This window comes from Prionailurus bengalensis, chromosome A2 (genome assembly GCF_016509475.1).
Source record: "Prionailurus bengalensis isolate Pbe53 chromosome A2, Fcat_Pben_1.1_paternal_pri, whole genome shotgun sequence".
Lineage (NCBI taxonomy): Eukaryota > Metazoa > Chordata > Mammalia > Carnivora > Felidae > Prionailurus > Prionailurus bengalensis.
The window spans coordinates 3,487,908-3,503,623 of NC_057348.1; the positions used below are offsets into that span (position 1 = coordinate 3,487,908).

General features: G+C 56.8%; 1 protein-coding gene and 2 non-coding genes across 7 annotated transcripts in view; 1 reads left to right on the plus strand and 2 right to left on the minus strand.

Annotated features, from left to right (window-relative positions):
• Window positions 1-536, minus strand: part of DPP9 (dipeptidyl peptidase 9) — a 41,011-nt gene extending 40,475 nt beyond the window's left edge. For 4 of the 5 annotated variants that reach the window (XR_006298214.1, XM_043586239.1, XM_043586241.1 and 1 more), the window contains exon 1: window positions 178-536. Coding sequence is in view for 3 of the 5 variants with exons in the window: in XM_043586239.1 (XP_043442174.1) it covers window positions 178-521 (344 nt within the window). In the remaining 2 variants the exon portion in view is untranslated. The remainder of the gene's footprint in view (window positions 1-177) is intronic. The other variant, XM_043586246.1, reaches the window with a different exon arrangement.
• A 77-nt stretch (window positions 537-613) lies between these two features.
• TRNAG-UCC lies at window positions 614-685 on the plus strand. The gene has a single exon. It is a non-coding gene; the product is annotated as a tRNA-Gly (tRNA).
• Window positions 686-881: 196 nt separating this feature from the next.
• TRNAV-CAC lies at window positions 882-954 on the minus strand. Its single transcript has one exon. It is a non-coding gene; the product is annotated as a tRNA-Val (tRNA).
• Window positions 955-15,716: the final 14,762 nt, after the last annotated feature.

The window sequence follows — 15,716 nt, forward strand, 5'->3', positions numbered from 1 at the left end:
GGGCCGTTGGAACCGGGAGTGTGGCCAAAGGCAGGGCCGGGGCGCGGGGAGGCCGGGGCGGAGGGCGCCCGAGAGGCCGGCCAATGGCGGGTCCGGGGTCAGGGCTGAGGTGGGGCCGGTCAATGGCGGGCTCGGGGTCGCGGCCGAGGCGGGACGGGGCGCGCAGGCGCTGCTCACCGGGCTCGGGGCAGGCGCGGAGCGGCGGCCGGGCTGGGAAGGGCGTCCCGGGGCCGGAGGCGCCTCACGCTAGAGGCTCCATGCCCGGGACTGCGGCCCCGGAAGTGGCGGGCGCGGGGGACGGCGGCGGCGGCGGACACGGGGGAGCCGGTGGCTCGGGCCCCTTTGACCCGGAAGTTGAGCGGCCCAGGCGGCGCCCTACGATTGGCCGCCGCCCGGACGGTACCAAGGTGGCTGCGATCCTGGGGGGGGGGGGGGGGAACGCGCCCGCACAGTCCCTGGCGGCCAGAGGCTTGGAATTTCCCTCGGCAGCATCTTCCGGCGCGGGGAGCCGGAGGGGACATTGGAGAGAGGCGCCCCCGTGCGGTTTGGTATCGCCCAGCCCGACCGATGGGGCTTCTACTAATGGCGCTCAGAGAAAGCGCTGTTCGCCGGAGCGTTGGTGGTATAGTGGTTAGCATAGCTGCCTTCCAAGCAGTTGACCCGGGTTCGATTCCCGGCCAACGCAGGCGACGCTGTTGTTTTTCATCTCCCCGCCCCATAGCCTGTTGAAACGTCCTTTATTTAAAAAAAAAAAAAAAAAATGCCGAATTAAAGTTTTTCGTACCTTGCAATGACTTTAAAAGCGACGGGAGAAATTTAAAAACCTCGTCCCGATGACCCTGGAGTAGGGTTTACCTGCCGTCCTACGCTGGGAAAACGCGTGTTTCCGCCCGGGATCGAACCGGGGACCTTTCGCGTGTGAGGCGAACGTGATAACCGCTACACTACGGAAACTGGCAAGAGGCGGGTTTTCTGGGACGCCTATACAGCCTGCTTTTGCGGGGATTCCCGCGCTTCCGGCCCGCGCCCCGCTGAAGGGAGGAGGGGGCGGGGACCGGTTGGGGGGGGGGGGTCTCGGAGGAGCGCGCTTCCCCCTCCCCACCCCCCCAGACCAGGATTAGAGCCAGGAGAGCGAGGCAGTGGCCTCAGGTGCAGACATGAAGGGGGTGCCAGAAAACGCAACAATCAAGACAAACGGATATTTTCGGGCAACATACCAAAATACTCCTGTTACTAGCCATAGAATTCCCTAACGAACAATGTATCAAAACCGTACGTGGAGACAGGTTTCGGCAGTGCCCTGCCCAACCGCAGTGGGGTCTGAGGCAGGAGCAAGAATGTGCATTTTTGAGTGGCTATCCGCCCCCCCCCCCGCCCGAGTATCCTCAAGAAAATATTGAAACTTAAAGTGTATGACAGTTCAATCCAAAACATTAAGAACTTTATGGTAATGTTACTCTCCTGCGCTTAACGGAAACAAACACATCAATACTTTCAACATCTGCTTCTGCGGGAAAATTAACCAAGGAACAGCATGTGAAACACCCGTTGACGGGACGCACGTCGTTCCTTATGCCCCCAGAGCCCCCTGGGGCCCGGCAGACCACTGTCACGGCCATGTATCATGAAGACCTAGACTCCTTTCCTACTGCTGCTGGGACAAAGTGCCACGGACGGTGGCAGAGTCTGTGGGCGGCCTGGCCAGACTCAGACATTGTTGCGTCCACCGCCTCCTCCACTGAGCTGGAGGCAGCTCCTTCCTTCCAGATGCTCACCCGGAACCTGGGAGCTGCCCTGGGCTCTTTTCTCCCCCACCCACGTCCAATCACCCAGCACATCCGATTAGCGCTGCTTTCAAACACGCCCAAAGTCTGATCACTTCTTCCCCACCGGAGGGCCATCACGTTGGCCCGCCCCACCGCCACAGTCCTGTACCTGTGCCCCTCTGCCCCCTGCCAAGCCTCCTGCTCTCCCCGCCCCCCCCCAGTCCGTCCTCCCCGCAGTGGCCACCAGAGGGTGCCTGTAAGCACCGAGTCAGGGCCCACCCTCCTCTCTCTCGGCAGCCCTCCAGGGCTCCCACCTCCCAGAGGCAGAAGCCCGAGTCCTTCCCATAATCCTCAAGGCCCCGCTTGACCTGTGGCAGTCCCCTCCCTGCCCTCATGTCTAACCTTTCTCACGCTCCCTCACTCCGCTCCAGCCAAACAGGCCTCCTCGCTGCTTGCGCCTCCAACTGCCAGGCAGAGCCCTGCCCCAGGACCTTTGCACGGGCTGTGACCTCTGGTTTCTCCCAGGTATTTTTTCGGGCTCATTATCTCTCCTCCTGCGATTCTTGATTTCAACGTTACCTTCTCAGAGGAGGCTTCCCTGCGCCCCTCCCGCCTTGGCATCCACAAATTCAGTTTCCACCGTTGCACCGTGTTCTTTCAAAGGCTTATCAGTCTCCGAAACGATCCCATTTGTGGATTTGTTTTCTCGTCTCTCTTCTGTCTCCTCCCCTAGACTGCGGCCTCCTCCCCCAGTGCACAGTTTGCCTGTTTGTTTGCCTTCTGTTTCTTCAGTAACCGTTTCTTGAAATTGCGGAGAGTTGGCCGGAGGAGAAAAGGCCTGGGCGCGGGAACGAAGCAATACAGGTGGGCTTCCTGGCGGAGGGGGAGTAGCTCAGAAAACATGTTGTCTCCCTGTGAACCCCGTCAAGCCCTGAGAGCTCGTTCACCCGCCAAACGAAACAACAAAAACTCCCTTCAAAGGATTACTTGGGTCGTTCAGACGCACTTGGGGGCGCTTGTTTGCCAGTGAGGTCCTGCCAGCGATCCTGGGGGGGGGGGGTCCACCATCTGAGAGAGGCGCCTTGGCTGAAAAGGACGATACCTCCGTCCCTCCAGCAGGTGTCAGCAGGAGCATGACCACCGGGCGTCCTGCAGGGTCCCCGGCCTCCCAACACCACCCCTCCCGCTGCCCACACCACCCTCCCTTCCAGCCCCGCTCGGAGCCCCAGGCCTCAGCGTCTCAAAGTCAGACACTCCGCTCCCCCCAATACGCACCCCAGCACTTGCAAGAGTGTCCCTGTCCCCAAGCTGGCCGCCTCAGCTGATGGGATTGGTGGCCACTTCCTGGATTGTTCTAGCAGGTGGCTAGCCATTCTTGGAGTTGGAGGGAGGAAGCGGAAAGAGAAAAGAGAGAAAGAAGGGAAGGGCACAGGGATTCAGTGTTTCCAGGCTGGGAAATATCTGTTGCAAAGGCTAGCTGCCTCGGATCCCTTGGGGGGTCAGAGAATAACACGCATCGAGTAGCGGAATACGTGCTGGGAAACATTCTAAGGAGATGTCGCACTGCATTTATTTAAAAAAATTTTTTACAAATGTTTGATTATTTATTTTGGGGACAGAGACAGAGCGCGAGCAGGGGAGGGGCAGAGAGAGAGGGAGACAGAATCCAAAGCAGGCTCCAGGCTTCTGAGCTGTCAGCACAGAGCCTGACGTGGGGCTCGAACTCACAAACCGTGAGATCACGACCTGAGCCAAGATCGGACGCTTAACCGACTGAGCCACCCAGGTGCCCCGGAAATGTCACTCTTTATTATTCATGTTTTTATGTTTCTGTCTTTTCCCGGTTCATTTTTATTTGGGGGGGGGGTTCTTTTTTTTTTTTTTTTACTTTTTTTTTTTTACTTTACATCCAAGTGAGTTAGCATATTGCGCAATAATGATTTCAGGAGTAGATCCCAGTGATTCGTCCCCTACATATGACACCCAGTGCTCATGCCAACACGTGTCCTCCTCCATGCCCCTCGTCCATGTAGCCCACCCCCCTGCCCACGACCCCTCCAGCAGCCCTCAGTTTGTTCTCCATATTTAAGAGTCTCTTCCGTTTTGGCGCCCTCCCTGTTTTTATATTATTTTTTGTTTCCCTTCCCTGGTGTTCATCTGTTTTGTATCTTAAAGTCCTCATATGAGTGAAGTCATGTGACATTTTCCTCTAATTTCACTTAGCAATTCCATCCACGTAGCTGCAAATGGCAAGCTTTCATTCTTTTTGATTGCCAAGTAATACCCCATTGTGTATACAGACCACATCTTCTTTATCCATTCATCCGTCGATGGACATTTGGGTTCTTTCCAGACTTTGGCTCTTGTCGATAGTGCTGCTATCAACACGGGGGTGCATGTGTCCCTTCGAAACAGCACACCTGTGTCCCGTGGATAAATGCCTCGTAGTGCAATGGCTGGGTCGTAGGGTAGTTCTGTTTCTAACTTTTTGAGGACCCTCCAGACTGTTTTCCAGAGTGGCTGCACCAGTTTGCATTCCCAGGAAATGTCACACTTTAAACTCACTTGGTCTACCCAATAATCCCATGATATGGGCACGATCAGCAGCAGCAGCCCCCTTTTAATGGTGAGGAAACCAAGGCACAGAGGGGTTAAGTAACTCGCCCAAGATCGCACAGCGTGTAGTAACGAGAGTGGAGATCTGAAGCCGGGTGGTCTGGCTCCAAAGTCCTCGGCACAAGACCAGCTAGGCTGCCTTCTCCACAGATGAAGTTCAAGGGAGTCAACGTACCTAAAAAGAAAAGGAAAGAAAAGCCCATTGGCTCTGAACCAGCCATTAGAAGATCCGCCCTGGACCTTATCAGGGTCATGAGCGTATTAAGACATAGTGGTCTGATGGGTTTTCAGGCAAAAGAACAGAAACAACCCAAATGTGCCCCCCACCCCCACTTTGGCAGTGGATGGAGAGGGCGAGGGGAGTGTGCTGATAGACAGAGGCCCCCTCCCCTCTGAGGCATTTCTCAGGGCACCTGGGTGGCTCAGTCGGTTGAGCGTCCGACTCTTGATTTGGGCTCAGGTCATGATCTCACGGTTTGTGGGTTCGAGCCCCAAGTCAGGCTCTGCGTTGACAGTGTGGAGCCTGCTTGGGATTCTCCCTCTCCCCCCCCTCTCTCCCGCACCCCCCCCCACTCTCTCTCTCAGAAACAAATAAACTTTCAAAAAATAAATAAAAACACTAAATAAGATCCTTTGGATAGAACTGATCTCCGTGAGCCGGCACTTTTTCGGTGAAAAACCAGTTGAAACTAACGACAGTTCCCTACTAGTCAACCAACTAGTTAAATAGTGATGGTTAAGGCGCCAGGTCTTGAGCTAGGTGTTTTCATCGCTTCTTTCTCCTAACTGACCCTCTGGGAGTCGAGATTGCCTTTATGCCCATTTCACAGATGGGGGAAAGTAAGGCTGAAAGGTTTGAGTTACCAAAGGAGCTGTGTTCTGGAGGGAGGTTGATTTCCGTAAACAATCTCACGGGCTTCACCCCCACACCAACCCCCCGCAACGGGGCCGTTTCCCTAAGAGGAAATTCTGCCATAGCCAGACACGTGACAATGACATTATTGGTTTCTGTGGTGTCAGAACAACAGTCGTCTTCATTCTCAAACACCGTGGTGGCAATTCTGGGATTCCAGCCCCCAAGGAGGTTTGCGGCAGCTGGAAACTTCCGCCCCACTTGACATCTGCAATTTTCCTCGCTGGGGAGTGGGGATTTGGACCCTGGCATTCTGACTCCAGAACTCACATTTCTCAATTTCTTAAAAATATTTATTTATTCTTGAGAGAGACAGAGACAGAATGCGAGGGGGTTTAGGGGCAGAGAGAGAGAGAGGGAGGGAGACGCAGAATCGGAAGCAGGCTCCAGGCTCCCGGCGGTCAGCACAGAGCCCGACGCGGGGCTCGAACTCACAGACTCCGAGTCAAAGTCGGACGCTCCACCCAGGTGCCCCCAGAGCTCACATTTCTAAACCTCTCCACAGTGAACCCAGCCAATAGAGAAATCGGTCACAAATGATGGCAAAGTAGGCGTGTTAGGGCTGCAGGAATGGGAAGGAAAGAGGCAGGAGCCCTGAGTGGCTGGCAAGGGGGAGTCTGGGTCACTCGCCTGGCTGAGCCGGTCCCCGCTGCCTCCTCCCTTCCCTCGCGGGCCCTCAACCCCCTCCACCTCGAGGCCACTGCATTGTTCGGGGATATTCTTAGCTCTGCACCATCAAAGCAGCACAGTCTGAAGGCTAAACGTAGGGAGAGATGGACGTCAGAGGGGGAGCGATCGGGACACTTGTCTGTCTCCCCACACCCCCCACCCCCTCGAAGCGGCTGGAATTTCCCCGGGACTGGGTTTCTCGCTCATTCTCTCGTGGTTGTGGGTAGCCTGGCAAATTCGGCCTCACCGTGCGGCACTGGGCGCGTGGCTTTCTCTCCCTGAGCCTCAGCCTCCTCGTCTGTGAAATGGGTGATGGTGGGGGGCGGATTACATAAACCAAGGGCAAGCCACGGAACTTGGCACAGAGTAGGTGCTCCGTTACCCGGTTCCTCCGCTGCGCGGTCTCCGGGTCCAGCTCGCCGCTGGAGGGTCACGTAACAAATAAACGGCACTGAGGGGCTCCAACAACCAAGTACGGCTCGTCCGCAGCCCCTGGTGATACTGGGCAAGCCGGGTCCTGCCCTGACCTCGGTTCGCTCATCTGAAAAACGGGGGTCACGACAGCACCCGCCTCCTGAGCGCTAAATAAAGAGGCAGCGAGGGGCGCCTGAGGGGCTCAGTCGGTTAAGCGTCTGACTCCGGCTCAGGTCATGATCGCGCGGTTCATGAGTTCGAGGCCGCGTCGGATTCTGTGTCTCCCTCGCTCTCTTCCTCCTCCACTCCCGCTCTCTCTTTCAAAAATAAATAAACATTCAAAAAGTTTTCAAAAGATAAATAAAGGGGCCGCGATGCTGGGAAGGGCGTCCCCCATCGGGCAGCTGGCCTGAAACAGGCCCGTGGGGCTGAGGCCTTTCTCTTTCCCTCTTCTTCAGCTGGCCCCTTCCGCCACTGGCCTGTCCCCCTTCAGGCAGGGACACAAGGCCCCTGTCCGCTCTCCCCGCTTGCCATGTCCACTCTTCCCCAGCACGGCCCATGTGCCTCAGCCTTTGCTCTGCCCACGGTATGCACAGCCCCATGGTGTTCAGCAAAGACATTAATTCCACGAATGATCTGACTCCCTTCTAGAAATTTCTCTCCCGTGAGGAAGTAAGGCCCCACGCGCTCAAGAACCCATTGCGATGGCTCCATACTGACTGCAAGGTCCCACAGTCTGGTTGTTACACACACACACACACACACCCTGGGGCCAGGCGGCCTCCGCCTCGACACCCGCTGACTTGCTCTGCAACAGCCGCTAAGCTACTGTCCCTCTCTGTGCTTCAGGTGCTCACTTGTGAAGCCTGGTTGGCGGGAAGGGTTTAATGAGTTAATCCTCATAAAAAGTAGGTTTGCCGAGCGTTAGTTTGGATCTGATGGGCAGCCTGACTGGGCCCTGCGAGCCCAGATGCCTGGTGGGGCCTCCCTACGTTCTCTCTGGAACTTTCCTGTCTGCTCCCTTGTTAGCTCCCCGGGCCCTGCCCTCGCCTCTGTGAACCGAGGAACCCTGCATGGAATTCTCTCCCCGCCCCCTTCCCCGAGCCAGCCAGCTCTGTCTGCAGGACCCTGACCTGCCTGGAACTCCCCCCCCCAAAAAAAAACCGGGGTGCAGTAAAGAGAGAGGGAAAGGAAAGCAGGGCGATCAGAAGGAGGGATGGCACCGGTTGGTGTCTCCAGGACATTGGGGAGGGGGTCCGTTTGAGAGGGGACACAGGGGGACACCAGTTCTGGGGGTCCAACGCTGCAAGCTGTCCCTGGATGGCAAAACTGAGGCACGCCCGGCCTTTCCTGCCCTCTGCTGGCGTGGGGACGGGAGGCCCGGAGCCGAGAGGGGGGCTGGGCGAAGGGGAGGGGGCAACTGGGGGGGGCGGCCGAGACAAAGCAGGATGGGGGTCTGTCCCACAGCAGCCCGGCCTTAAGGACAGCGGGCTCCGCGCATTGGCATTGTCTCCGGAGCGGGCACAGGGCTGGGGGAGGGGGCGGTGCGCCCCCCTCCCCGACAATGGAGCGCCCCCAAGCCAGCCAGGCTGGGGGAGCTGCGGCCCCGCCCACCTTGCGGCAGAGGGCGGGGCCGAAGGGGGGTGGCTGAGCGCCAATGAATTCAGCTCCACGAAAGCCAATTAAAGCCTGCAGGGGGCCCAACGGGAGACCCGGAGGCAGGGGGGGAGGGGGCCCCCACGTGAGCCAGGCTGTGGGGGGGGCCTTGGAGAGAGACCTGCGTGGGGGCATCGCAGGAGGGGTGAAGCGCTCCCTTCCCCGGGCTGCGCACACCAAACTCCTGATTAGGAAGACGGAAGCCATTGAGCCCCAGGAGGGTGACAGGGCCCCTGGGGCATAAAACGTGGAGGGACAGCCTGGGAAGCACCCCCTCACCCCTGCCCTTTAACCCCCCCACCCCCCCGGAGAATGCTGAACAGGAGGCCGGATTTCCTTGGTCAACAAGGGTCAGCTGGTCCACCCCTTGGCCAGCCACCGCTCAAGGGGTCCACTCCTTCAAGACCCTGGCAGGGAAAAGCAGGCCTTGCCTCCGGGAAGCCTTCCAGGAATGCTGCAGGCCCTTCTCTGGGGCCCTCCCCTCCTGTCTGTCCCCTCTCTGCCTCCCCCCAGGCCCCTGGGAACCTCCTCCCCCTCCCTGAGCCCCACCTCTGAGACTTCCTTCCCTTCTCTGAGCCACACTCAGACTCCCCCCCCCCCCCACTCTCTGAGCCCCCTTTCCCTGTCTGAGCCCTTCTCCTCTCTAAACCTTCCTCCTCCTCCGGAGACCCCTTAGCTCTCTGTCCCTGGGACCTGGGGCTTGAAGTCTCAGCTGGGCCTGGCTTGAGGGGCTCCAGGATTCTTGCCCAGCCAGGTTTCTGGGATGGGGGGAGGGACCTTCCAACCCCCCACCACCCCCCACCACCCCCCCCCCCCGTTCTCAGCAGCAGAGCAGGGGGCTGTGAGTCTACAGTCAATATTTTGGGGGTGACATGGGGCAGGGGCCGCAGTTTGAGACCACTCTGTGGCTGTCAGCCGTGGGGGGTACACTTGGGGATTCGGTGCATGAAGGCGGGGAGCATGGCTCGTGAATGAGCATGTGCGAGCCCACTCACAGGGGCCACCGTCTACACACACACACACACACACACACACACGGATGCGCGCGTGCGCTTTTGCCCACAGGAAGGAGGCTAAGGAGACCCAGAGACAGAGACAGATTTGGGGAAGGGCTGGGACCACACACCTGGGTAACAAGAAGCAGCCCTGGGAGCATTTAGAGGCCGGGCATTCCTGGAGCCGAGAACAGCAAGTGCAAAGGCCCTGAGGCAGAAACAAGCTGGTTGGTGGATAAAGAACCCAGGGGATGGGAACGGTGAGTGGTGAGGCCCAATGAGCAGTAGGGCCTGAGCCACGGGGTGGCACACAGGGCTGAAGGGGGCAAGCTCAGGAGCCACGCTGCCTGGCTTCCAATTTAGCTGGCCAAGTTTGCCTTCCAGCAACCCGAATGCTCCATGCCTTAGAGTATCTGCTTCCGGGGCGCCTGGGGGGCTCAGTCGGTTAAGCTTCCAACTCTTGATTTCAGCTCAGGTCACGATCTCGCGGTGTGTGAGTTCGAGCCCCGCGTCGGGCTCTGTGCTGACAGCTCGGAGCCTGGAGCCTGCTTCCCATTCTGTGTCTCCCTCCCTCTCTCTCTCTGCTCCTTGCCCGCTCACACTCTGTCTGTCTCCCTCTCTCTCTCTCAAAAACAAACATTAAAAAGTGCTAAAGTAAATAAAAATAAATAAATACAAAAGTTGTCCAGAAAAACCGCCAAGGCAAAGACCGGCTTGGTTGCCAGGAGGCCCCGGGCATTTTGCGACCAAAGCAATTGGCCGCCTTCTCGTGGTTAAGTTTCAGGATCTGGATGGTTGTTCGTCTCTCAGCAAAACCCCGGGCTCCCCTAGTGGCCCCTGAACTTGGGCAGTCACGGCAGCGGCCGGTTTTAAATTCTGCCCAGAAAGAGTTAAGTTCTTCAAAAGAACCCTGTTCCCCAGGCCTTACCTGCAGAGACAGGCCTCAGAGCAGCAAAAGGGAACAGTGGCTTGGGGACCGGAAAGGCGCTGTCTCCAGGACCCTTATGTCCCCTCCTGGGAACACTCTAGTAACCATGCCTTTTAACTTCTGATGCTCTGCCTTGCTGACCCTGGACGACGGCCCCTCCCAGCTCATTCCCAGAGACAGTAAACAACCTGTCCATCGGTAGGTTTTTCAAAGACAAACCAGGGGATCCAGAGCCCCCGCCCCCAACACCCCTTCCGTGGGGTTCTCACACTCAGGGTCGCTACCTCCTGCCCTGATCCCCTGGGGCTGGTGCCAGGGGGACTAGGGACGGCTCCCAGGTCCCAGGGACCGCTGAAGTTATTCCTACGAGCTGGTCCTAAACCTGCTACCCCTGCCTTACCCTTTTCTTTCTATGGAAACAGCAATCACGTCTCTTGCCCGGTCCGCCCCCGCCGCCTCCCCATGTGGGCCTGTAGGGTGTGGTGAGCCCATCGCCTTCTGGAAACTAAAACAATTTCTTGTCAATGGCAATCGTCTCTTCATCTGCTGGCCTTGGTAAATCTCAACATTTAATACACTATATATATATATATATATACATATTTTTTTAAGTTTGTTTATTTTTGACAGAGAAGAGATAGAGAGAGAACACAAATGGGGGAGGGGCAGAGAGAAAGGGAGACAGAGGATCCCAAGCAGGCCCTGCGCCCACAGCAGCAAACAGCCCGAAACTCACAAACCACGAGATCATGACCTGAGCCAAAGTCAGAGGCTCAACCGACTGAGCCTCCCAGGCGCCCCCATACACTATATTTTAAAACTCATCTACTTCGGGGGCGCCTGGATGGCTCAGCTGGTTAAGCGTCCCACTCTCGATTTCATGATCTCACGGTTTGTGGGTTCGAGCCCCGCGCCGGGCTCTGTGCAGACAGCTGGAGCCCGGAGCCTGCTTCGGATTCAGTGTCTGTCCCTCCCCTGCTCATGCTTGTGTGCACTCTCTCCCTCTCAGAATAAATCAATAAACTCCAATCAAAAATACAACTTATTTTTTTTTTTTCTCACACTTTGGTAAAATACCCGTAAAACCTGTTTCTCGTCCTAACCGTTATAGGAACGCTAGGCCACCGTTCCCACCGCCGGTCGCCAGACCCTTTTCACCCTGCCAAACGGAAACGGCGTCCCCATGAAACACTAGCTGTCTGTTCCCACCCTCCCTCCAGCCCATGCCCTGTATTTTGAGACACACGCACCTGCAAAATTTCTGCCACGCCTGTGTGCAACTGTGGTCCACAGGATGTCATTCTAGTATCCTTCAAAAGCCATCATCAGAGTGTTCCCTAATGGGAACTGGCTAAGTCATTCCCTTTATGTAAAGAGATGGCAATACTGGATCGAATGTTTGAAACTTGCTAAGAGAGTAAACCTGAAAAGGTCTCATCACAGGGGGGGAGACTTTGTAACGATGTGAGGGGAGGGATGTTGGTTAAACGGTGATCACTGTGGCAATACATAGGAATGTCTAATCATTACCTTGTATGCCGTGTATTAACACAATGTTATAAGTTAATAATGTCTCAGTAAAACGGGGGGAGGGGCGCCTGGGTTCCTCGGTTGGATGGGCGTCCGACTTCGGCTCAGGTCATGATCTCACGGTTCGTGGGTTCGAGCCCCACATCGGGCTCTGTGCTGACAGCTCAGAGCCTGGATCCTGCTTCCGATTCTGTATCTCTCTCTCTCTCTCTCCCCTCTCTCCCTCATACTCTGTCTCTCTGAAAAATAAACATCAAAATTTTTTTTAAAAAACTGGGGGAAAAAAGTAACAGAGAATACACAGACACCCACCCACACGTACAGGGCAAAAGCTCCATATTGGGCATAGAGCTTGCTTTAATTTTTTTTTTTTAAATTTTTTCAGGTTATTTTGAGGGAGAGAGAGAATCCCAAGCAGGCTTCCTGCTGTCAGCGCAGAGCCCGACGCGGGGCTCGAACTCACAGACCGTGAGATCATGACCTGAGCCGAAGTTGGACGCTTAACCGACTGCGCCACCCAGGCGCCCCTATTTTTTTTTAAACAGGGTGGTGGGATTTGATAGGATGTGGGAGATCAGGTCAATGAAAACTCAACGAAATGACAGTAAGGAGGGAAGGCCAGGGAGGAGGGAGAGACAGAGATGGGCGAACCAGCCTGAATTCCCTCGGAACGTGTCCCCCACGCTGTCGCTCGTGGCCATTCTGCCTAGAAAGTTACCGGCGGGGATGGTGGGGACCCTGGCTCCTTAAAAAGCACCTTAAACGAGTCCTTGAACACGGTGACCTTATGGCTAATCCCTCCACGGCGTGTGGTTTTTCCATTCCTTCCAGATCTTTGCTAACGAACGCGCTCTGCTTCTGCGAGCAAAGTTTATGAGGTTTACAGGGTCCCCTGCAGGTGTCCCCGGGTCACTCGGATCATGCGGTCCTGACCTCGCCTGTGTGGGTTTCCACGTGGATGTACGTTTCCGGTTCTGCTGAAGGGCTGGGTCCCCCGGAAATTCTACGTCTGACTTCGGGAGGCACCGCCAGACTGTTTTCTTCCGCAGCAACTGCCCCGCTTTGCTGCCCCACCAGCCATGTGTGACGCTTCCAACGTCCCCCCCTCCTCGCCGGCCCGTGCTCTTGTCTGCTTTTTTGTGTTGTCGCTGTCCTCGCGGGGGTGAGGCGGTCTCTCCTCGTGGTTCAAACTTGTATCCTTCCCTCTGACCATGACTGTCGGGCGTCTTTGCCTCATTGGCAGGATTTGTGTCTTCTTGGAGATACGCCTATTCGGATCATTTGCTTTTTAAATTCTTTCTTCTTTTAATTGTTCTTTTCCATTCATCTTATTTTTTTTTAAGTCTATTTGTTTTTGAGGGGGAGGGGCAGAGAGAGAGGGAGACAGAGAGAATCCCAAGCAGTCTCCAGCTCTCAGCACGGAGCCTGATGCGGGGCTTGAACTCACAAACCATGAGATCGTGACCTGAGCCGAGATGAAGAGTGGGACGCTTAACGGACTGAGCCACCCAGGTGCCCCTCTTTTTTTTTTTTTTTTTTTTTTTTTTTTTTTTTTTTTTTTTTTCTTTTCTTTTTTTTCTTTTCTTTTTTCATTTTTTTTTCTTTTTTTTTTCTTTTTTTTTTAAGTGCCCAGTCACCCTGCCTGGCAAGAAGCCATTCTCCTTCCCACTTTACAGATGAGGAAACTGAGGCTCAGAGAGGGGCAGTGTCTTGCCCAGAGTCACAGACCAAGAGCGAGTCACGGCCAGGACTGGAGGCCAGGCTGATGTGACCCTGGTGACCAGGGGGTGGGGGGAGGCGCTCCTGGGTGGGTGCCCCACCCACAGAGGAGGGAGGGAGGGGCCTCTATTCCAGCTCAGTGCAAAAGGGGCCCCCAAGGCCTTGGAGAGAAATGAAGAGGGAAATGGGAGGCAGAGGCTGGTCTCAAGGCCACATCCCTCCCCGGAGGAGCCCCACCCCTGCCCCCACCCCCAACATCCCCCCCTCCCCCCCCCCCCCCCCCCCCCGGGCCCATGCAGCCACACACACCCACAGGGGTAACTCGCGGGCCACGCTGGCACGCGGCCATAGGTACACACGCGTGTGCGCGTGCACACACACACACAGGCCCCCGCGTGCACACTCCGCTTCTGATTCTTCTAAATCAAAGCTTCCGTGAGATTCTAGGTCAGGCAAGTGGCCTCCCTGCCTCCTCCTGGTAGGGCCTTCAGAGCACTAGTGTGAGAGGGTGTGTGTGTGTGTGTGTGTGTGAGAGGTGGGGGGGCAGAGATGGGGTAAAACCACACCAGAGAAGGACGGAAGCAGAGTCAGGGATGGGGCGGCGGGGAGATGGAGAGGACGGGGGGCCCTCCCTCCGGTCCCTGGCTGAGCTGGCCTCCTGCGTCAGTCCTCAAAATAGGCCCTTGAGATGAGGGATGTTTGACCGAATTTTCCAGAAGAGAAGGTGGAGGCTGGGAGAGGCCCGGCCCAACTCTTAGTGACCTGACTGGAGTCCCTTTGCCAATCGGAGGCTGGGGTCTGGACCATTAGCTCTGCTGGGTGGGAGTGTACCCCTCCTTTTTGGTTTCTTTTTTTTACTATTAATTGCTTTTAATTTATTTATTTTTGAGAGCGAGAGACAGAGAGAGAAAGAGAGAGAGCAAGGGAGGGGCAGAGAGAGAGGGAGACCCAGAATCTGAAGCAGGCTCCACACTGTGAGCACAGAGCCCAACAGGGGACTCGAACCCAGGAACCAGGAGATCATGACCTGAGCTGACGTCGGGCGTTTAACCGACTGGGCCACCCAGGCGCCCCCCCCCCCCCCCCGCTTTCTTTTAAATGGTTTCACCCAGGGGCGCCTGGGTGGCTCAGTCGGTTAAGCGTCCAACGTCGGCTGGGGTCATAATCTCACGGCCGTGAGTTTGAGCCCCACGTGGGGCTCCGTGCTGACGGCTCAGCACCTGCTTTGGACTCTCTCTCTCCCTCTCTGCCCCTCCCCTGCTCCCACTCTCTCTCCCAAAAATAAATAAATAAACATTAAAAACACCATAAATGGCTTCCCAGAAAGATCCAGATCCCCAGCTCCTCTGGAAAGAAATTAGCCGATGCGGCTGGACCCACTGCAGGGACCCGGTGGGATGTCCCAAGACCCGCCGGGGCAGCAGAGGGGCGCCTGTGACCCTGGGCATGTGTGGCTCTGGGCGGTGCAAGGGCCCCCCCCCCTCCTGGGGTCTGGCCCCACCTCCTCGCCCCTGCCAACCGCCCCAGGGCATTTTCCCAGGACAATGGAGATACATCCCCCTCCCTCCTCCTCCCGCCCTCCCCTCTCTCCTTCTCCCTCCTCCCTTCCCCTCTTCCCAGCTCCCGGTGGGGAGAAGTGGCCTCAGGCTGCCATCAGCTCCAAGGGGCTTAAGTGGCCCACTTCCGGGGCTGGCTGGCACCCTTCGAAGACACCATTAGGGTAATGAGCTCTCAGCCCCTCCCAGCCCCAGAGCTTGGCAACCACAGAGGGGGTGTCCCGGGCCCACTGGGCTGCCGGCCTGCAAGGGGAGGGGGCAGGGACCCCGGACGGAGAGCCCCAGAGATGCACACAGGGTCAGGTGGGGGCAGGGAGCCAGAGACGAGGCGGAAGAGAGATGCAGAGAGCGAGAGACGGAGAGACAGAGGGAGACAGAGGAAACTGAGACGGGAGACAGACCAGAGGTCAAGGGAGGAGGGGGAGACAAGAGAGAGAGAGAGAGAGAGGGAGGCGGCAGTGGGAGGAGGGGATGAGAGAGAGAGAAGCTCACGCGCGGAACAATTGAGGTAGAAGACAGTCTTTTACAACCTAATCTCAGCAGCGCCAGTCATCACCTCTGTGTGACCGCATCTATTGGTCACACGGACCCAGCCTGACACAGAGAGGGAGAAGCCTACCCCGCTGTACACACCAGGAGGCGGGGGTCGGGGGGTGCGTGTTGGAGGCTGATTTGGACTTGAGTTCCCTGCTCTGAGGCACGGGCTCACCGGCATCTGTCACATAGTAGAGACACGCTCATTTTCCAGGGCATCAGGGTCTCCTCGTCTCGAGTCAGTTCTCTGGGGATCTGCACAAGGACACTGGCCCTCTTTAGGGATCTTTTTGCTTACAAGGGAAAGCAACTCAACTCAAACTGCCTTGAAAAACAGATATAATAAGGGGCGGGGAGGGCGTGCTGGCTTGTGGACTGGGAAGCCAGGATTAAGCGGGCTTCAGACACGGCTGCCTCCAG